The sequence below is a fragment of the Monodelphis domestica genome, chromosome 4 (assembly GCF_027887165.1).
Source record: "Monodelphis domestica isolate mMonDom1 chromosome 4, mMonDom1.pri, whole genome shotgun sequence".
NCBI lineage: Eukaryota > Metazoa > Chordata > Mammalia > Didelphimorphia > Didelphidae > Monodelphis > Monodelphis domestica.
The window spans coordinates 316390688-316414868 of NC_077230.1; the positions used below are offsets into that span (position 1 = coordinate 316390688).

At 36.6% G+C, this 24181-nt stretch overlaps 1 protein-coding gene across 4 annotated transcripts in view; it reads left to right on the plus strand.

Moving 5' to 3' along the window:
- Positions 1-24181, plus strand: part of ATP7B (ATPase copper transporting beta) — a 143239-nt gene that overhangs the window by 58076 nt on the left and 60982 nt on the right. For all 4 annotated transcript variants that reach the window (XM_007495392.3, XM_056794809.1, XM_056794808.1 and 1 more), the window contains 3 exons: positions 4217-5468; positions 17641-17913; positions 19451-19614. In XM_007495392.3, the coding sequence (XP_007495454.2) occupies positions 4217-5468; positions 17641-17913; positions 19451-19614 (1689 nt within the window). The remainder of the gene's footprint in view (positions 1-4216; positions 5469-17640; positions 17914-19450; positions 19615-24181) is intronic.

Consider the following 24181-nt stretch of genomic DNA (forward strand, 5'->3'; position numbering starts at 1 on the left):
CTGTATTTACTTAGCTATATCTATAGTATACTTCAGTTACAGCATGGAAATGATTTGCCACATAGTAGCTGAAAACCTTTAGGTTAAAAAAAATAATTTTAGGCATGATAAAGAATTAGCGCTATTATTGTAATTTTTAAAAATTTTGGTGTGGTGTACTTAGAACTAATAGGGAATTTAATAAGACCATGGCTAATCCTATAGAGTGAAATAAAGAAACAAGAGAATTATCTATTCCATTCATGAAAAGGCATCTTTCTACTGAGGAAAAAAAATAGATATTTTGTTTGTTCTTAGGACCAACTATTCATACATTTCAAATCAACTGGATTGTTGATTGTTTAGTTTGCCTCTTCATTTTGCTTCTGTGCATATTCAGAAACAACTAGATTATAAACAGATTAAAGGTTGGGCCTTTGCCAGTTTGTTTTTATATCTCCCCCTAGTGACTAACATAGCCTCTTGTATATAATATTGACTTAAATGGTTGTTGGATGAATGAATGAAGCTCAAGTAAGTCTAGTGTTCTGGTCTTCTTGTGACAAGAAATTAACATGGTCAACAGCATCATCCATGTTCTTTGGGGAATAGTGATATGTAGCTAATAAGTCCCCTCTTATTTGGTTAGTAATTTCAATCACATTTTTTACCAAATCTTTAAAAAAAATCCTCTTTTTTCTTCCTCTTGTCCATATTCTGTTGTTGATATAATGTATAACAAAAGACTAAAAAAATGACTGTAAGAAGGAAAAAGAAGAAACAGTATAGCTAATGGGTGATTCCTTAGAATATTTATGTTTTAACTTCCAGAATGAATTATAAAATTTAACTATTTTAAGACATAGCATATTATTAATAATTTTTACTCAGTTCATATCCCAAGTGATTATCATAACAAGTATAATATTCTTTATTTTTAAAGATGGTTATAAACTTAAATTTGTTAATCAACCCATAATCTCTTCAAAGATAATGACATCAAAATATAGAGAACAACTACCACTGTTACTAACTAGGATTTAGTTCCTATTAAATAGGAACAATAGAAACTAATTACAGTAAACTTACAATGACCAAACTTGGCTCCAAAAAAGAGATATGAGAAGCTACTCCTCCCTTCTTTGCAGAGGTAGGGACTTATAAATATAGAGTACTATATCAGACTTGTTTTATGTTATGTGTTGGCTGGTTTTGCTGGACTTTTTTTTTAAACTTTGGATTCAAATCCTGACTTTTCCATGAATCAAATGGACAATTGCCTTGCTTCTTTATTTCATTCTATAGGATTAGCTATTACCTTATTAAATTCTCCCTTAGTTCTACCTAAACCAGGATTTTTAAAAATTATGGGGGGCAGCTGGGTAACTTAGTGGATTGAGAGCAAGACCTAGAGACTAGTTCAAATCTGGCCTCAGACATTTCCCTGCTGTGTCACTGAACACTCCACTGCCTAGCACTTACCACTCTTCTGACTTGGAACCAACAATGTCTTCTTGACATTACACTTATTAATTTCCACTTATTAATGCATATAGCAACACATTAGGTGATAATTTTTGTTAAATAATATTTATTTTTCTTCAATTATATGCAAAAACAAATTTTCTCCCTCCCTTCCCACTGTCTCTCCTTTGCTCACTCTTTCCCACCTCTTCTCCCTCCTTGAGGCAGTAAGCAGTCTGATATGGATTTTACATGTGCAATCATGTAAAACATTTGACCATATAAGTCATTTTATGGAAAAGATCTCAAATGAAGAAGAAAGAAAGTGAAATATAGTATGTTTTGGTCTGTAACTAGACTCCCTCAGTCCTTTCTCTGGAGGCAAATTGTATTTTTCATTATGAGTCTCTTGAGATTGTCCTGGCTCACTGCATTGCTGAGAATAACTAGGTCATTCAAAAGTTGTTCATCAAAAAAAAAATCGTCACCATGTTCTTCTGATTCTGCTCTTATCAGTTCATGTAAGTCTTTCGAAATTTCTCCAAAATCATCCTGCTTACCATTTCTTATAGCAAAATAGTATTCTATCACAAACATATACCACAATATGTTCAGACATTTCTTATTTGATGGACATTCTTCAATTTCCAATTCTTTGCTCTCACAAAAAAGCTTCAATAAATATTTTTATACAAATATCCTTTTCCCTCTTTTATCTCTTTGGATACAGATCTAGTAATGGCAATTCTGGAACAAAGGGAATTCACAGTTTCAGAGCCCTTTGAGCATTGGTCCAAATTGTTCTCTAGAATGGTCGGATCAGATCACAACTCCATCAACAAATGTATTAGCGTCTCAATTTTCCTGCATTCCCTCCAATATTTATTATTTCCCTTTCCTGTCATATTGACCAATCTGATTGGTGTGAGGTGGTACTTCAGAGTTATTTTAATTTACATTTCTCTAATAAAGAGTGATTTAGATAATCTTTATAAGACTATAGAGATGACTTGAGTTCTTCATTAAAAAAAACAAAAAAACAAACCTATGCATTCATATCCTTTGACCCTTATCAGGAGAATGACATACTTTTTACAGTTAGCTTAGTTCTCTATATATTTGAGAAATTAGACCTCTATCAGAGATGTGTGCTGTAAAAAAATTTCCCCCAGCTTTCTGCTTTCTTTCTAATCTTGGTTGCATTGGTTTGTTTGTATAAGACCTTTTAAATTCAATATTATCAAATTTTTCCATTGCACATCTTAAAATGCTCTTTCTCTTGTTTGATCCTGAATTCTTCCCTTATCCATAGATTTGACAGGAAAACTACTCCATGTGTCTCTAATTTGCTTATGGTATCACCCTTTATGCTTTGATCATATGCCCACATTGGTCTTCTTTTAGATGATAGTCTTCTATGAATTGTTATGATTGAAAAAAATTCATCATTCATTAGTCAGTCGTCTGGTAATAAGCCTCTTGGAATTTTGGAATTTAGGGAGGCTGATCCTTAGTCAACAATCTGATACTAAACCTATGCTTACAGCCACTTGATAGTATCTACCAGAACTTACCTTCCATGAATATCACTTCCACATCATGGTACATCATCAGAGGAAGATTTCTTGGTATAAGTTAATAATAAAGTTAATAACTCACATGATACATGCTTTTATGTAACCTTTGCCTTTGAGGAGGACTTTGTAATAATGCTTGCTTAACTATATTTGGCCTTTAACTACTAATGAGTTAGCTTAAAGAGGAGTAGTAATAAGACAGCAAAGGAGTAGAAAACAGCTAATAGGACTATATTTCATTTAAGACTTGTTGGCATAGCCGAGGCAGCATTGTAAATTGAAAAAATAAATGAACTGTATGATTGTCCTTATACTGTGTTGAATTTTAAAAGAATTTATTTCGGTGGGTAAGGCACTCTCATCTTAAATGATAACAACACTTTAATATAGCACTTTAAGATCTTTCAAAGTACTTAATATGGTATCTAATTTGATCCTCACAACAACCTCATGAGATATATGATATTGTTATCTCTATTTTACAGATGAGGAAACTGAGATGGAGTGACTTGATTAAAGTCACCTGACTCATAAATGTCTGTCTGAGACAGTGTTTGAACTCAGTTCTTCTTGACTCTGCTATATCACTTCTACTCTTTGTACCTGCATGTGTGCACACACTCACACATACACACACACACACACACACTCTTAGATCCATTAGATTGTGAACTCCTTGAGTCAGGGATTGTATTCCTTATATCCTAGTGCTCAGCATAAAGCCTGGCACAGAGTAGAAGCTTAATACATGCTTGTTGACCAACTGGCAGTATTTTCATTCTCCTTTCTTGATTTTTTTCTCCTGACTCCTTGATTCAGATAGAATTATGGTGTTAATTACATTGATAGAACTGGAAGAAAATACATTAGCAAGTTCATTTTATATATGAATAAGCTAAGGCTTAAACGAATCCTAAGATCACACAACAAATAGGGTTAGTGTGAGTCTAGAACTCAGATTTATTTTAAATCTTGTAAACTTGTAAAATCCAATGCTTTTTCCATCATACCATATTATCTTGAATTTTGAGACTATCTTATGTAGTTTTTTCCCTGGTATTTTTATGTTTTCATGTTCCCAGGATACTACTTGATACTATCTTTCATCCTTATGTGCCAAAGATACTAGAACATCTCTAAGAATAAAATTTTTTGCCAGTTTTGAATTCTAAAGATGTCTTTTCTTTTTCCTTTAGATGTTATCTAGAGTTTCTCCTGCTGCTTGTTCTCAAGAATCATCAATTAAGCAGAAATTTTCTTTTGACAACAAAGCCTTTGAAGGCAGCTTACATAGCTTGGCTAGTTTACCTATATCATCATCTTCAATAAGCACCAGTCTGATCAACATTTTGGGCATGACATGCCAGTCTTGTGTGAATTCTATAGAGGGCAAGATTTCTAACTTGAATGGTATTGTGAGCATAAAAGTTTCCCTGGAACAGGGCAATGCCACTGTGAAATACATCCCAATGACCATAAACCTACAACAGATTTGTTCTGAAATTGAGGATATGGGCTTTGATGCTAACATAGCAGAAGGAAAGGCTGCAACATGGTCCACAAAACCCTTATCTGCTGATGAAGCAGTGACCAAGCTTCGTGTGGAGGGCATGACTTGCCAGTCATGTGTCAATACTATAGAAGGGAAGGTGGGGAAACTTCAAGGGGTTCTGAAAATCAAAGTCTCCCTTAGCAATCAAGAGGCTATCATCACTTATCAACCTTACATCATTCAACCTGGAGACCTCAGGGACCACATCAATGACATGGGATTTGAAGCCACCATCAAGAGCAAAATGACACCATTAAGTTTGGGAGTGATCGATATAGAACGATTACAAAGTAATAACCCCAAAAAGGTGCCAACTCAACTCCCCTGTCATAATCCTGAAGCAGGAGGGAACCAGCCTAGAATGACTGCTACTCTACAGCTAGAAGTGGAAGGAATGCACTGCAAATCCTGTGTCTTAAATATTGAAGGGAATATAGCTCGCCTACCAGGTGTAAAAAGCATTCAGGTATCTCTGGAAAATAGAAGTGCAGATGTTCAGTTTGACCCAGAATGTATTACCCCAGCATTCTTGAAGCAATCCATTGAGGCTCTCCCACCTGGGAATTTTAAAGTCACTCTTACTAAAGGAGCAGAAGGCAATGGGTTGGAGAATTCATTAGACAGCTTGTCTTCAAGTCTTCCTCTGTCTACACGACCCCAAGGAAACCAAGCACAGGGAATATGTAGAACTGCCGTGATTGGCATTGATGGAATGACCTGTGCTTCCTGTGTGCAGACCATTGAGAACTTACTATCCCAAAGGGAAGGGATAGAAAAAATTTCTGTCTCCTTAGCTGAAGAGATTGGAACATTCTGCTATAATGCCTCTATTATAAGCCCTGAAGAATTAAAAACTGCTATTGAAGACATGGGATTTGAGGCATCCATCATAACTGGTATGTACTTGATATCTGGTAGTTTCCTTGTCAATTGTCTTCTCTTTTTCTCTTCTTATCTAATAATACAGCATCCAGGTGATTTGACAGGTGGCTCATTTTCTTATGAAATATCAGTAAAGCAGCCTTCCTTTTTACACTGATTGAATTCACATTATTCCCAGTAGCCAGGTAAAATTTTCAGCTGGATATTATGGCAATGAATACAGAAGATGAGCATGATAAGGTCCTTTGAAATTTTGTTTTCTTTCTTAAGGAAGTTATGTCTTGTTAGATTGCTTTTGACTCCAAATTCACTTCAAACTGCCTATGGCATAGTCTCTTATGCAACATTTTAAAACTATATATATATATATATATATATATATTTAGGTAGTGTCTCAGAGTTAAACTTCCTTCATGTTTTCAGAGGAAGAAAGTAAAATCAGGATAGAAGAACTAGATTTTCCAGCTCTTTGGTTTTAGCCTCTCTGATTGCCATGCTTAGAAGTAGCTTAGAGGAAAGTAGGCTAAATTTGAAATCAGAGGGATCTGGGTTTGAAACTCAGATTAATCAATTACCACTTTTTTTTCCTGGGCAAATTGCTTGGGTTTCACTTCTTCATCTATAAAAATGAGAGAATTGATCTAGATGACTTCTAAGGTCCTTTCTAGCTTTGAATCTATGACACTGCTAATTCTTCAGTTCATGGTCTCAGTTTTATGTCATTCCATTTCCTTTTTCTGAAACAATTGGTAGTTGTTTTTGATGATTGATAACTTCACAGAAAGTCAAGGACCATAGCTAGCACTTCTAAATGTAGGAAAGACAGAGGGGCTACATCCTCCTTTGACCTTTATCAGTCAAGTACACAAATTAGTCATCTGTTTTCCTTCTACTGTCTCTTATAACAAGACACTAAATCTGAACCCCTGTAAAATTATTCAATTCTAAGCAGTGATACAATAAAGACTGACTTGATTGAATTCACTTTCCATCCCTTCTAAATTTCTAAATTTAATAATAGTTTACATTTATATGAAATTTTGTGTTTATTGAATATTATCTCTTTGGATCCTCACAACAAAACCTTAGAAGATGAGCAGTGCAAATACCACTTTCCCCCCATTTTTCACACAATTCTATATAAGTCACTAATTTTCCCAAATCATACAACTCCCTAACAATAGAGCCAGAATTTAAACACACATTTTGTGATTAGAAGTCCAGTTTTCTTTACACTGTAGCATATATTACCTCTTTAGCATATGTTCAACCCTGGGTGAATTTGCCTTAGGGCAGGCATAGGGAAGAAAAGGCATCCCATTGTGGATCATCTCCACAAATTCAACTTCACATATTTTCATGATTCCAGACTTTCCAGGAGTTGCAGGCCACTAGTGTTCCCTCCTTGCCCCACCAAAAAAACCCCATAAAACACAAAAAGTTAAAACATGTTTCCAGTAGGGCAAATCCTTCCTCACTGCCTGGCTTAGAAGGAGATTATGCAGAGAGCCATCATACTCACACTGTCTGACATGGTCATGCATGGATACCAGAGTTGCAAGGAGACTTTCTGGAAAGATGAGGCACCCACTCAGCCCCCCTCTATGTGACTTCTCCCACTAACTTCCCTTACTAATGAAATTGTCATGACTATAGTTTTCTCTCCAGTACAGGAGAAATAATATGAGAGCAAATATTTATAGGGTTGACACATACATATCCCACCTTAATCCCCCCAGATTATTACCCCAAAAGGATTAAATTCACAGAATTAAAACCCAAAGATCATTACCCACTACCCCTCTCTTTTCCCTCTTAACAGAGCTACACTTAGATGCCCCCATACCCACTGCAAGCCAAACACATAGGCACATCGATCATTCCTCTGCTATGACACACTTCACTGAATCCATTTGTGTACGATAACCAGAGCAACATCACCAAGTGCCTGAGGGAAACATAAAGAAAAATGCTACTTAGAAATCAGAAAGATTCCTGATTCTGGTCTGTATTAAATTACCCTTTAACTCCATGGTGTGAAATGTTTTATTACCCATCTCCTAAGTAATTGTGATTGATTGTGAAAGCTGATCAAAAGTAACAATGATTCTCTTAGCTGGTCATCCCACAGGTCAGGGGGAACTAACTTCCGAATCATCCTGTCTATGTCATTCATCTCTATCACAAATTTCTATGTTGTAGCAACATGGTAAATGATCACAGAATGCTGATTAAGCAATTTGTTAATGTCTGATATATCCAATTACCTGCTAGAAATCATGTATATTGAAAAATGATTGTGTGCCAGAAAAGCATGTACTCACTGAAGCTATATAATAAACACAAGCTCTTATGTCTGGTGGAATAGCTTGGTGATGCCTGAGCACAAGGGTCTGAGCACTGAGTTGTCTCCCATCTCATCATTATTCATCTAAACCATCACATCTAGACAGAAAAGGACCCTCGGCTTTGAAACTCTGCTGGATGGGCTTTCAGTAAGATTAGAAATACAATTTTGATTCATTCATAATCAATCTGGCTGAGATTCAGTCATGTGTCTTTTTATTTTCTTTATATCTAAATCATGACAGATGCTTATGGACAATATTCATTTGGAGATATAGCCTGGAATAGTACAAAGAGCTCTGGAGAGGGAGTCAGAAGGCCTACATTTCAGCCCCAGGTCTATCATTAATAGCCTTGGGGCAAATCCCTTCATTTCCCTTTGAATATTTTTTCCACTCTTGTGCCCTGGAACTAATATTGTTCTCTTTATTGACCTCATGGAGTAGTGAAGAAGGTGCATGCTAAGCTACGATGGACAGTGCTCTAAAATTTGAGGGTTATTGCTTCCAGGAGAATTCTGTTGGTTTGCATATTTTATGTCATATGGTTAGGGAAGTGGCAATTAAGTATTAAAGGCCTTTACAAAAATAGTAGCCTTTATCCTAAGATAGAAGCTGTGTGTCCATGCTAGAAGTGAACCAAACTAAAACTCTAATAAGTATATATTTGCCTTCAGTTATATAATTAAAGTATGAGACTAGGACTTTAAGACACTATTTTTGCTCCCCAGGGACTGTTAGGATCACTTATGGCAAATTGGACTGTTTGAAATTTTTTTTTGAAACATATCCAGTTTGTTATAGTTTTATAGATGGGATTCTGATTTTTGTTGGAACCTTTTTCTTTTCTTCTAGGACTATAGTGAGTCAACTAGGTTGTGCAGTGGAAAGTATATTGGATCTGAATCAAAGGAGTCCTCAGATACTTAATAGTTGTGTGACCCTGAGCATCTTACTTAACCTCTGTCTCTCTTTGTTTCTTCATCTATAAGTGCAGATAATAATAGCACCTACATCCCAGGGTTGTTGTAAGGTTAAAATGAGCTAATATTTGTAAAATGCTTAATCAAGCCTTATGATGCCATAAAGATGTTAGCTAGCTATTTAACTAGTAGGAGTAGCTATAGTAATGCTCTGATCTCATGCACAGACTCAGTTATCTGCAGAGAATGTATGCTTCACACAAGTAGTTTTGGTTACATTCTGTATTTCTCATAGTTTCAGGAAGGAGATCTTTTTAAAAAGAAGAGTCAACAAGGAAAAGAAAACAAACAGTAAGTCCTGTTCTAACAGGAAAGAAATGTAGCATGAAGTCAACACATAACTGCTTACAGGGGATTTAAAGTCCTTCATCAATTATAGTTGGGTATAATTGTTATTTGGAAATAGACACAATGATGAGTAGGATAGTTAATGGGTTGGATGTCAGATATTGAAAGCAAAGAGGTCTTGATGGGCTATGGCAGTGGTCTGAATAGGAAAATGATAAAAGTTTAATTGTGATAAAGCAAAATCTTATGTAGCTAAGTGACTCAGTGGATAGAGCTCTAGACCTGGAGTCAAGAAGACCTGAGATCAAATCTGGCCTCAGATACTAGCTATGTGTCCCTGGACAAATCACTTAACGTCTGTTTGCCTTCACCCCCCAGGTGAAGGAAATGGCAAACCATTCCAGTATCTTTGCCAGGAAAACCCCATAGACACCATGTCCTATGAGATCATAAAAAATTGGACACAACTGAACAATACCACCTCAAAATCTCATATATTTGGGTTAAAAAATTCAGCTTCCCAAATTCAGAATGGGATGCCTAGATCATAGTTCATCTGAAAAATATCTGGATATTTTAGTGGATTGAAAACTCAATTTTGATAGTGGTAGGGACTCATGTATTCAACTATCTGCTCTTTGTGATCCCATTTGGGGTTTTCTTGGCTGAGATACTGACATGTTTGCCATTTCATTCTTTAGCTCATTTTACAGATGAGGAAACTGAGTCAATCAGAATTAAGTGACTTGCTCAGAGTCCCACCGCTGGTCAGTGTCTGAGGCCAGGTTTGAAACTCACGAAAATGAATATTCTTGATTTAGGCCTTGCACTCTATCCACTGTTCCATCTAGGTGCTCAAGAGGGCCTGAATTTATGATTTAGTAGATATAGGAAACATCCAGAAAAGGAAATTCACTGTACCAGTGTAGGTCAGTAGCTTTTGAGTTATGGCCCCAGTGGAGGAGGAAGTGAAGTTATTGACTTGTGAGTGGGATTTGTAGGTAAGAGAAGAAAAACTTTGGTATTGGTTCTGTAGAGAATGAGAGAAACTAGTTGAGAAGGGTAGAATCAGAAGAATCTGCCACCTTAAGGTGAAGCTGCCATGAACATTGCTCATTTTTCTCTAGCAATACTAAACAACAGGCAGGAGCTAGCAAATGTTAGAGAGGAGGATTAAAAACCAGGGCTCCTGACTCCAAGTCCAGCCCTGGCTCTGCTTCCTCATGATGTTCATCTTTAAGAGATGACCTGAAAGCAGACATTGAGCAATGCTATATCGCAACCTTAAAAGAGTCTCTTGTTTGCTTGCTGTATATGACCACTGCCATTATCATTAAGCAAATATTTAAAGGCAAGATTATATGGACATGGGGCCTTCCTTTCTGTACTAGGAAACTTGGGGCATAGAAGTCACCTGATTGCTGCTGTCAGCCTGGTGATGGGACCTCGAAGAGCAGGAGCAGTCGAGAAGCATACCAAAATGAAAGTTATGTGAGTTGAGGAGATTAAGAAACTGAGGTCAGAGTTTTCAATAAATTCTAGTGTTGAATCTTAGTGAAAAGGAACCCTGAGAAACCTGGAATTTGTTTTGTTTCAGTATTCTACTTTTAGGAGAAAGAGTCAAATCACAGAGATCAGAAATCACAAATTAGAAAGGACTTCTCTAAAGTTAGAAGGGATTTTGAAATCCCTTGTGCCTTCTTATAAGCTAATCCCTTACTTTTACATTGAGGAATTTAAGACCTAGGGACTTGCCCAAGGTCACACAAAGTATCTGGGGTGAAATTTGAACTCCTGTCCCTTGCCTTCAGAACCAGTGCATTTTCCACTATGCCACACTGTTTTCCAGTAACAGAAAACATTATTAGTAGGGATTAATTAAAAAGAAAGCATTAGGTTATGGCCTGAGATCAGTAGAATTCCAGCCCAATTGCCTCACAGGTAGAGTAGAGATTCTTTTTTGAGGCAAATCTGTAATTTTGTAATCCTTTTAATCTATCTGTAGTACTATGTAGCTGATATTCATTACTGTGTGGAGTGGAATTCTGGGGAGGCTCATACCGGGGCAAAAATGCCCTCTCTTCTTCTAGGTGCAATCACAGACTTTTATAAACAATCTTGATATAAGATTCTCCTCCTTCCCTCTGTCCAATTCCACAAAAGGGGAGGACTGTAATATTTACAGTCTTGAGCATGTGATTTTCAACATTATGAACTGCTAAAGACCCCCATGATCCAGAAAAACCCATGACTATCATGGGATTCCCAGGCTGGGGACCATATTGATACTTTTGAAACTCATTGTACTTTCCCTCATTCTGCTTATCTTATAGTTGGCTTTCTTCTCAAGGGTTTTGAAAATAGGTCAGGAAAACTAGAAATTTTATGGGGTGGGGTGGAGGCTATGGAATAGTAACACTATTGTTACTTGAGAATTGGGGTTACAAGCTAAATACTAATCTAAGAATTATACACTGAATCTCATCTACACAGTCCTCCCTTTTAATTTCAGAGTTGTATGATTCTTACCTGCCTCAGTTTCCCCTATATATAACAACAGCAACTAATAATATTAAACATAATTGGGCATCTTCAGAAATCATCTTCATCTGGTCATCTGGTCTCATTCTGTTTCAGTTTGCTTGCAGAATCTTAGGGGCAGGGTCCTACTACTAACAAAAATCCTTTTAGAAAACTAACATTTTATGAAATAAGTTCTTCTACCTCAGGTTGTATAAGAGATCCAGAAATTTCTGGGTCCCTAATTTTTAGTCTAAAGTTTAACTTCTCATAATCTCTACCTATTTATATAGAATCTCAATTACAGATCACCAAAAAATCTCAACTTGTCTAGAATTATCACTTAATCAATTTTAACCTCTCCTCTACTAGTCAACTTGCTTGTTTGGAAAATGGAAACTTTCCATCTTACAATTTGCATTCTGTGTTGATCATAGAAATTTGTCACAAAAGAAAGGCAGGGAAAATGATCTTTAAATATTCTTACAGTTCTTTCAAGGACACAGAATGAGTAGGTCAACATTATCTAACTTCATGTACAGATCAGAGCTATCACTGGTTTATGCCATAGCTATTTCACTTAGGGATCATCAGAATCCAGGGTACCTTACCAAGTCAGAAGGATCCTACCTCAGTTTCAGACTGAGATTTTCCTCTCAACTTCCTATAAGGAGTTTCACTTGTTCTCTGAATATCTTCTTGTTCTCTTCCAATGATGGTTCACTTTATCAGACAGGCATACTTGAATTCCAAACTCACAGTAACATTATGTGTGATTCCCATAAACCTTTTGTCTTAAATGGAAAAAAATTCTATTCATTATAGTTGAGAGAAAACCTTTTCTCTTAGTGTTCCAGTTTCAATATTTTTTTCATAATTTCAAACAAGCTTCCTGCTTACTTATTCTAAGTTTCTAAAAATCTTACTTCAAATTTATCTAAAATAAATGTTCTTCTCTTTTAACTTCTTCATATAGTAAATGCCAATTCTATATTTCTTTATTCTATACTGTAAACCTTAAAATTTCTTAGACTTATAAATGTTGGAAATTTCACCATTGGGAAATTTCATACTTGAAAAATTTCCTATTGATAATGGGAACTCTATTGGAATGTGAACCCCATTGGCATGGGAGGTTCCTCCTCCTCCCTTCTTAAGATTACTTTAGGACAGAAACCTTTTGCTGAACAATGGAAAGGGCTTTGACCTATGCTTAAGCAAAGAACAGGAATTTCTTTGAGTCATGATTGATTTTAGAATTGATATAATAGAGATACTTGGAATGACAGAACCAGGTCTTGGAAATTACAATCTCCACCCTACTCAGTCCTAACAGGATTTAGGAAGGGCTGCAGCATAGATCAAAATTTAATTATTCCAATCTCTACCCTACTCAGGGTAACAGGATTTAGGAAGGGCTGTAGCAAAAGATCAAGATTTAATTATTTGAGAATATGACCTTCAACAGACATGTGCAAAGCCACAGACCTCTGGGAGGTCCTGGGTTAAGGTAGAGCCACCATTGGCACAGGGAAGACATGGACAGTGATTGGTAGATGTGAGAACTGAGGGGAGGGAACTTGGATGGTTTCCTTAAAGATAGAGGGGTCTGAGGACTGAGGGGGTTGGTTGGAGAGTTTTGGCTCTGAGTGGTTGGAGAGGTGCTCTGAGAAGCTTGCTCTGAAGGAAGCTGGAGGTGGAGGCCCCTGAGACTGTTTCTCCATTTTGGTCACGTGAGTAATAGGGACTGATCTCCTTTCTTTGCCCCAGCTATCTAAGGGCTTGGGCCTTTTGGCCCAGCCTAAGCAGAAGGGGTATTTAAGCCCTATTCCCTTCTCTCCCCTTTCTCTCTCCCTCTCTCTCTCTATCTCTAATACCTTTCTTCATCCTGTTTGTAATTAAACTTTATAAAAGGTTGACTGCTGACTTGAGTTTTCATTTAGGAATTACATAGCTGAATTCCTTGACAACCTTAAATTAATATATATCAGTCTTTTAAAGTGATTTCCTTGTCACAATACCTTATTGATATTTGCTTTACCAGGATCTTCAAACAATTTTCTCTTACTCTATCATAAATCTCCTCAATCTCCAACCATTCATTCTTTCCCCTCTATCAGATCTCTGCTCCAAGCAGAATAATAGTCATTATTCCCCTTCTGATGCCTTCATATACCTACTTAATATACCTACTTAAATTGTTCATACAACTTGTCTGTCTTCTGGCTCTCATAAAGAGAGCCCATATCCTATTAATGTGACCTATATCTTATGTCTTTCCTATGCTTATCCCACACCTCTCTCACCTTCTACAACTTACTTTTTCCATCACTCAACTTTCACTAGCTATTCTGTCACCTGCTATTAGTAGCTCAGAAGAGCCCTGATTATCATTCTTCTTATCAATTGCATCATTCACATACATATTTTACATTTCATATCTTTACATATTGTCATATCCAATTAACCTCAGAAATTAGTTTTCTTCATAGTACAAATTCATACATCATTTGTGTTTACCTAAAATTATATTCTACAGGCAAATAGATTATTAAATCCACATTCGGTAATAAAATCATTTTACCAAAGGCATATATTTTGGTAACAATTCATATATCTCGATCGGTTACCAAAAAATGTTTACAAATTCAGAAATCTTTTTGCACTATTCCAAACTCTTATTACATGTTTCATTCCACATTTCCAAATTTCAAACTCCTTCTCCAATGTTCATTACATTTTCACTTGTTGCTTAATTCTTACATATATTAAAGTAACAATTTCACTTTTTCATTTGTCTATCTAAAATTTAGATCATACAAAATCTTCTTTATATTATATCACATCTTCTTCTAAGCTGGTACTAAATTATATACTTTTATACTCATTTTATTGAACCCTTATATTCACTAAACATCCATCACATTCTCAAATTCTGTTTTACAAACATTTTAGATATATCCAAACATTCAATCTCTAAACATTGTTCATTTCAAATCTCAGTGAGAACTAACAGTTCTCTCATCATTAAGTTCAGAATCAATCTTATCTGGAAATCTTATACAACTGATAAATAATTTTCAATACTGAATCACTTTACAGTTATTTCACACAATTCCACAAAGTACATTTCAGAATCATTTGTGATTTTCCAAAATCATATATATCAACCTTAAAATTAATCCTAAGTAAAAATCCAATTAAACCATAGGACCAAAATCTCCCTTCTCTTGTTCTAAACTCCCCTTTTACCTCACCTTGGTGGCCAGCTTAAAAAGTAGAAAAGGAGAAATGTTGAACAGATCTTTGGCTTTGTTCTTTATTAAAAGTAGAGGGCAAAGTTCCTTTTTCACTCAGATAGTCTTAAAGTTTAAAAGGTCCAAAAATTCATATTTCAGCACAAGGTGCTCAAGTAAAATTCTGGTCACTGTTTGAATAATGGCTTGACTGACTTTCTATCTCTTCCTGTGATTCCTTTTCCTTCTCAACTATAGTAACAGTTACAGTTAATGCTCTGTTTCCTTCCTTTCTATCATCACCAAGTTTATGCATCTGGCTGCCATAATGCAGTGTATGCTATCTCCTTATCATTTTTAAATTTTCTCTTGTTAACAGTCTTGTTTAGGTTCTCACAAGCCGTATAATCATTGAATCCAAATTTTGGCCATAAGGTCTGGGTCTGGGTCAATCTCTAGACTTGCCCACTGAAAACAGCAAAATTCAATGAATGTTCCTGGGTCAAAGTGTTTATATCAAGGGGAGTTTTTCCAAGCTTTCAATTTAGTCCCTAAAGGACTATCTCTAGAGTTGTGTTCACTTCTCACCTGTGTGGACTTCTTCCTCTGGGCTGATGCTTTCTGTACCTTGTTTCAGTCTTGAAATGTCTAATCTTGTTTTCTTTTCAGGCACAGTTTAACTTTGGCCAAATGAAAAGTTTTTACTTTTTAGTTGTCTAGCTCCCTACCTACCTCTATTTGCTCATTACTTATACCTCTTCCCAAGCACCCCAGAGTGAAGAGGCCCGTTGTCTATACAAAGCTTACCTCTATGGCACCTCCTACCTTGCTGATTAATTCAGATCCAGTTATTGATCTCCATCTGCTGGTATCTCAGCTCAGATCAATACTCCTTTCTGGATCACAGCCTCACTAACCAGCTCAGGTGCAGCTTTAAGCTGTCTTGTATCTTTACAGGAAACTGCGGACTACTTCTGTTTCCCACCCTGAAAACTTCCCTTCAGCATGACCATACACAGACCTCTAACAAGATCTCCAACTCAGATTACCTAATCATACTTGCTGAATCTTTCTACCTGATATTCGAAGCTGAAGGATTTTCCCCTTTTGGAAGCACAACTTTATTTCCTTATCCCACCTAACCTTGTCATTCCACTTTCATCTCAAACTTTCCAATTAGAAATTCCCTGGCTTGTCTATCTCTCTAAATTATCTGTTTTTCTTAATGTTACACACACACTTAAAGAAAGTGGGATGCACCTTCCCACTCTCCCTGATACTCACCCAAACAGTCTCCATGGATGTTGGCTTGAATCTTTTCTCTTGCATCTATCAGTCCTTATCTGCTCTCTTGCTCACCGGTTTTTTAGAAATATACAGAAGGATTCAATTTTGTCCAGATGGGTAAACTGAGGCTCTTATATTGTTCTAGAATCCCAGACTGAGATCCCCTCTGTGTAGAGTAGAATTCTGGGAAGGCTCATGTCCCAGAAAACTCTATAATGAGCAGACAGGAGACTTGATGAGATGCTATCAGAGAAAAGCTGCTTTATTTGGAGAAAACAGCAGACAGCTGGGAAGGAGGGGGTGCAGAAAAGGGAGAAGGGAAGGGAAGGAAAAGAGATTCTGCCCACACAAGTGGCTTTCTCGAGGCAAAAATGTCCTCTCTTCTAGGTGCAATCACAGACTTTTATAACAATCCTGATACAAGATTCTCCTCTTTCCCTCTGTCCAATCCCACAAAAGGGGAGGACTGTGATATTTATAGTCTTGAGCATGTGATTTTCAACATTATGACCCCCATGCTAAAGACTGCTAAAGACCCCCATGATCCAGAAAAACCCATGACTATCATGGGATTCCCAGGCTGGGGACCATACTGATACTTTTGAAACTCGTACTTTCCCTCATTCAGCTTATCTTATAGTTGGCTTTCTTCTCAGATAAACTCTTCTCAAGGTTTTTGAAAATAGGTCAGGAAAACTAGAAGTTTTATGGGGTGGGGTGGAGGCTATGGAATAGTAACACTTAGTAACACTAAGGGGTCTTGAGAATTGGGGCTACAAGCTAAATACTACTCTGAGAATTACACACTGAATCCCATCCCACACAATCACCTACAAGATTGTTGATACTCAGATTAGTGGTAGTGGTCCTTAGAGTATGTGAAGTCTCTATCAAAGAAAGGTCAATTATGGTACTATATTAAAGTTAGAAAAGTAGATTGTTTTTAGAATTTAAAGATTGAAACAAAATAATTTTTTGATCAAGCCTTAGCCAACCAACACTGACTATTCTCCATACTTAGTACTCTCCTTTCGTTGACCTCCCTGGCTTCCTTCAAGTCTCAGCTAAAATCTCATCTTCTGCCAAGAAATGTTTCCAGTCTTCATTAATCTTAGTGCCTTCCTTCTGAGCATATCTCAAATTTGTATATCTCTCGTTTCTACATAATTTATGGTATCTTGTCTCTCCTAGACCGTGAACCTCCAAACAGCAAGGACTATTTTTACCTTTCCTTGTATTATTCCCTAGTGTTTAGTATAATACCTGGAACATAGTAGGCCATAAATACTTGTTGACTCACTATTCAAAGCATTTAGTTAACCAGAATACTCCATCTATCAACCATTGTAGTGGTCTGTGATTTCCCTCTATATGTCAGGAGGATAAAGAGGGAGAAGACATAGAGAGCTCAGTGTAATCTATCAGTGGGCTTAGATTATGTTGTTATCATATTTTTGTTTTTATTTTTTGGAAGAAATAATTTGACACTCTAATTTGAACTTTATCTTTTTATTTTTTTAAATCTAGAAACCAGTTCCAAAAAGCATGTTGAAAACTCTTATGCTGTGGATTCTAAGGCCCAAACAGGGCTTAAGGACTCTGTTTCTTTTCAAGAGGAAGAAGTCAATGCTGAGGGGTATCATAAAACAAACATCTTCAGCCTTTCTCCGAAGCCTTTTCCCTCAAGAGGTCCACTTCACTCTAAGGCAGTGACCTCAGAGAAATGCTTTTTACGCATAACAGGCATGACCTGTGCATCCTGTGTCTCCAACATAGAAAGAAATCTTTTGAAGGAAGATGGTGAGAGACATAAATCCATTATCTGCAGTACAGAATTCATGAAATTTATCATATGCAGTATATTGGAACAGCTTAAGAATCATTGAATTTGGACTTGCAATGTCTCCCTTTTAGGATCACCATTTGATGTTTACCTATCAAATATCCTTGTAGGAACTTTTTCTCTGATTAGTATAAAAGTTTGTGTAATGTTCTTGAACAATTGGTTCCTTGGTTTTTTTTCTTTTCTGATCTTTGATATTTCATTTGTTTGGGATATAAAAGTTTCCAGTTGTTTTTTAGTTGGTCTGACTCTTTGTGACCCTATTTGGGGTTTTCAGTGGTTTGCCATTTCCTTCTCCAGCTCATTTTACAGGTGAGAAAATGGAGACCAACAGAGTTAAGTGACTTGCGCAGGGTCACACAACTAGTAAGTGTCTGAGGCCATATTTTGAATTCATGAAGATGAGTTTTCCTGACTTTAGGCCTGGCATTATATCCACTATACTACCTAGCTTTGTGTAAATTAGGGATGGAAAAATTTAAAAATCCAACAATCTCCAGCACAGAGCTCTCCCTCTTACTTGAGTTAGTACCTCATTTCTGAAGGACCGGATTAGCATTGTAGTTTTAGCTTTGTAGCTTTTTATCTTTCAGTTCTTATTCATCCTGTGGCTTCATTCAACTGCATCTTCTTTTAGCTCCCTATCTTCTTGTGAGTCCCCCATTTTTTTAGGCAAAAGAACCTTTTCCCAGTCCCTTGATCACTATAATCTCTACTTTCCTAGTTTCCTAAGGCAGTGATACCTAAAATGTGGTCTGAGAAGGATTTCTATTTATTATCTGGGGTAGCTAGGTGGTGCAGTGGATAGAGCCCCAAATCTGGATTCAGGAAGACTCATCTTCCCGAGTTCAAATCTTGTTTCAGACACTTGTTATCTGTGTATCTCTGGACAAGTCACTTAACCCAATTTGCCTCAGTTTCCTCATCTGTTAAATGAATTGGAGAAGGAAATAGCAAACCACTCTGGTATCTTTGCCAAGAAAACCCCAAAAAGGGGGTCATGAAGAGTCAGACACACCTGGAACAACTAAACAATAACAACAAAATATATTGTTCACAGGCTAAATTAATTTATTAAAAGGCCATACTTTTGTGTCCTATGTGAATCCTTTATTGATATTACTTAGTGATGCTTCATTAAAAGCTTTGTTGTACTAATCCCTGATTTGTACAAGGTATTTTGTAATGGCAAGTGGAAGGAGGTGGGGTGATTGGCCCATTGTCTTGCTAATCTCACTGAAGCAGGCTGTGGACTGAAAGTGTTTAAGGTTATTACTATGGAGGGTAATTTTTTTCATATTTATAAGCTACTGAGAAAGTAGCCCCATCCTTTTTATAAAATGGTGGCTGATAGATGCAAGGTTTATTTCCTGTTTGGGCATATACAATATATATGGTCATATCCTACCAGTTATGGGATCCCATCATCTAAGGGGGGGGATATTTGAAACCTTACTTAGTATAAGCCCCGAAATGGTGTTCTTATGGTTTCAGGTATACTTTCAGTTCTGGTTGCTCTAATGGCTGGAAAAGCAGAAGTCAAGTATAATCCATATGCCATCCAGCCCCTTGAAATAGCCCAGCTCATCCAAAACTTGGGCTTTGAAGCTACCATAATGGAAGATTATACTGGATCAGATGGCAATATTGAGCTGACTGTGAGTATTGGGGTAGAAAACTAAGAGAAAAGTAGAAGAGTTAAAGAAAAAGTAACTGGATTCTAGTTTGGGCTCTGCCACTGATTGGTAGGGTGACCACTGTCAAGTCACTTTTCCTCTCTCATGGTCTCAGTTTCTCCAGAGTGAGAAAACTAGACTCAAATATGGAAGAGACCTAAAACATTCTGATAATTTATCCCCTTTCTATGAAATAAATTTAGGACTCTGGTCCTTATTTTTCATAAAGTTTATTAGTATTTACTTGAATCTGAAAAGGCTGAGAGATAGTGAGAGAAAAGCCTATTCTAGCTAGCCGTGTGGGTGGTCTGAGCTTGGCCACCACAGCAGCTTCCCCAGTCCTGTCACTTGAGATAGTGTGAGAATGCTTTCTGGGTCATTGCTTTTATTCCTTCTTTTACATTCTGTAAGGGGGCGAGTTAATTTTTTAAGGGTTGGACTTGATTATTTAAGAGTTTGGTCGCCAGGAATTTAATTAATTCCAAAGAGATTTTATTTACAATTTATTTACAAAATATAGAAAAAGTGAAGCAAGAAATCAGAGAGGATAAGGTAAAATATCTAGCCTGAGCACTAAGTAATTTACTCCTGGCCCCTCTGAGCAGGGAAAATTAGTTTCAGCCAGCCTCTGTAAGGCCGAGGACCCAGGAAGTTTCTCAAGAGGATAGGTCTTTCCTGAGGCCAGTCTCATCAGGGAAAAGCCAGCAGTTAGGACTCAGCTTTTTCACTCACTATGTGTCAGTCTAGTCAGCAGATCCTTCTGCCCCTTTTCACCAGCCTCAACTCGAAAGCATGAAGAATTCACATCCAGCAGAAGTGGAAGTCCAAGTTGAACTCCGCTCCAAGAAATCCCCAACTCTGTGTAGCACTCTCTCTTATAAAGGCATTTTCTCTTGCATCACTTCCCCCAGTTTTATGTCTACCAATCACAGCTGACGCTCTGCTCTAGGACTGTCCAGAAGGCAGTTAGTCAATTATGACTTGTTATCCACTATTGTACACTTGGGTCACAGACCTCCCACTTCATGATTAAGTGGGATATTTGCACTTGTGATTACATCTAAATGGGCAGATTTTCATATTTTTTAAGTACCGTGTTTGCACTTTTTGTGATCGAATCTAAAAATAGGCAGGTCTCTGTACTTAACTTTTAAGTAGGGTGTTTACACTTATGGGGATTAAAATCTAAAAATAGACATGAGTTACAATTTAAATCTTCACAATCAGGGAAGAGCTAAATACCTTCACTGTTACAATCAAGGGAGAGTTAAATTTAATCTTCACAATTTGGATCAAGTTTAGAATTATATCTGGGATGAAGCATGAAAAACTACAGTCCTGTGACTTATACTTGGTGACATAGCTGACACAAACTCACAGACTCATATAGTCTCATGCAGACACACACTGACTGTTACCCAGAAGTTGGGCAAGGGGAGAACTTTCCTCACACATCTCTTTATTGGAGGACCACATCTTTTGGGCCACTGACCAAAATACTTCTGCTTCAGGAGACCCACTGTCAGTTTTTTTCCAAGTTACCAATGGTGACTTTTTCACTCTGTGGTACAGTGGAGAGTCAAGACTCATCACTCTCAGGAGGAGATTCTTGAGGTTTAAATCAGGGAACTGAAAGGAGGATTTGGGGAGTAAAAGGAAGTTTTTAAAGCATTAAAGAGTTCAAGAACCCTGAGAAGGTGCAGGCTTAGGGAGCTATTGATAACCTGAGGTAAACTAGGGTTAGAAGGGATACTCATAAAGCCGAAACATTTGGTAAGTTGGAATGACTTCATGCCACTGATTGGCTGGGAGGAAGGTTGTTCTGAGTGTTTGAGATGCTGGGAAGCCCTGGCTGGGAGATGAATCAGGATATATAAACTCTCTTCTGTTTCCTTGTGGGATGAGGGTCGTACACACTGAGCCAAAGATTAGCAGTCTTTGTAACTACAACTTGGAGAAGAATGAGAAGCTGTTTCCAGGGAATGCATGGAGTGAGTGGTGCCCACTTATTCACTCTCACCAGTCATCCCCTTCTGCAAAGAATAGTAGAGGATTATGCTAAAACATTTCTACAGAGTGTAACAGAAGTGTGGTAGTCGTGAGCTATTGAGGCTCACTTATTTACTTCACCAAGACTTCTGGGATCATATGTATGTCATTTTAAACTGGCAAAGTATTTTCCCTGATAATGACTTTGTGGGGTACAGCTATAATTAGAGGTGGTATAGTAGTACAGAGGTGGTGGTCAGGAAAACCGTAGTTCAAATCCAGCCTTAGATACTTACTGCTTGTGTGATCCTGGGAAAGTTACTTAACCTCTGCCTACTTCAGTTTCTTCTATAAAATTGGAATTATAACAGTAACTAAAATAATATTTATAAAGCTCTTTTCAAACCTTAAAGCACTATATTAATGTAGCTATATGAATGTAGGTATTATTTTTATACCCTTTTGGCATGTAAGAAAACAGATTCTGAGTAGTTATGGGACATGCTCAATTTTACACAGCTAACAAATATTAAGAAGGGGAGGACTAAAAACCAGGGCTCCTGACTCTAAGCCCAGCCCCAAATCTGCTCCCCCACAATCTGTCTATAGGGAGATTGTTGTGTCAAGCAGTTAACCCAAGGAAGAGACTGAGCAATGCTGTATAACAATTAAAAGAATTTCTTGTTTGCTTGCTGTATCTGAACACTGCCATTAGCATTAAGCAGATGTTTAAAGACAAGGTTATAAGGACATAGGTGGGTCTTTGAATTTCTAATAAGTGGCATTCTTTATGAAGGAAGGGACTGGGCCTTATGGAGTGAAGCCTTCCTTTTTTTTTTTTCTGGGGAGCTTAGGGCATAGAAGTCACCTGATAGCACTTGTCAGCCTAGTAACGAGGCCTAGAAGAATTTCCTTTTCCCATACTGTTGGCAGTCTACAAAGTAGGCAAATTCTAAACTGACCAGTTTGCTCTACCCCCAAATCTAAAAGTAAATGGATTTTTTATTTAAGAATTTTTTCTAATATCATAAGAATTATGGTGTTTTAATATAGCATTTTAAAACTAGTTTACCTTTATTATTGTTGCTATTTATTATTTTTGCTACAGGTCACTATAGTATGTACACAGGATTTTCTTGTAAGTCTCAGCATTGCAGAGAAACAGTGTGGTAGAGTGAAAAGAGCACAGGACTTAGACAGCTTTGGCTTGAGTCCTTTCTCCCTCAGTGTGACCTTTGTTAAAAGGAAGTATAATTTGCATAGGGGGAAGGAAAGTAATACAAAGGGATAAACATATAAATATAGAATTTATTAAAGATAAGGGTAAGGTTTTGAGAATGAGGGGAAAAGGTTAGCATCTGACAATTAACCCAGTTATTAAATCCACTATCTAAATACTCTAATCTAAATACCTAAGTTTCCTAAGTTAAGTCCAACAGGAAACCAGATTTCTCACACACAGAGAGTCCTTGGTGGTTCAGGTACAGGGATTCAGCTGAGTCAGTTGTCCCAGGAAAAGAGGGTTTCTCAAAGTTTCACTCTGTCTACCAGAGTGTATGGATATGTCCTCTCAGTGGAATAAGTTTTATTTTCCTTTGCTACAACCCCCCCCCCCTTTGCACAAAGCCTAAATTGTGTTGAAAACACTATTTTGGCATTTGTTCACAAACTATCTTACTGAGAGATTACCTAAACTAAAATATCAACCCAAAATAACAAACCACCTACATTCAGCTATCTTAACTTATCTAATACTATCCTATTCTAGAGATTTCATCAAGAAAAGGAAAAAAAGGGATTAAATAATGAACAAGTACAAATTTCAAACATGCAAAAAAGCACAAGCAAATAACATCAAAAACAAAAGATAAACACAACTTCCATGCAAACATTAAACTCATAGATACTACTCTTATCAACTAATACAAAACATTAGTACTATTACTATTGTAATGCACAACAGCAGACTTAGAGAAAATTTTTTGATAATTACAATGAGTACAACATTGCAGAAGTTTTACACAGAAATTAAACCAAAACATTAAACTCACTTTTGTAAACTACATGTAACAATAGATACATAAGGGATCTATTTACATAAATAGTATACATATACACATATAGTACACATATACAATACATACATATGCATACTTCATATTTACACATATGATACATGTTATATATACACATATAATATGCTAGAATAAAGTTAATTTACAGTCCTATTATACACACTATTTACATATAGTTATAATTTTGTTTGATATGTGATATTATATGTTATTTGTGTTATGTAATGTATGTTGTTATGTATGTTGTAATGCAAGTCAGTACCTTATCTTATTTATCTTAAATTTTAATATTTATCTAACTAAAGCCTATCTTAATAAAATTCTCCTGTCTAATTATATTTCTATACTAAATTAAGTATCTACCAAATTTTAGTTAGTAACTAATTTATAACTACTTATAATATTGTTAGTACCCTAACTATACATTGTTTCACTCATTCACATAGTGAATCAGTGTAATCTAATCATGTTTATGTATTTGTCTT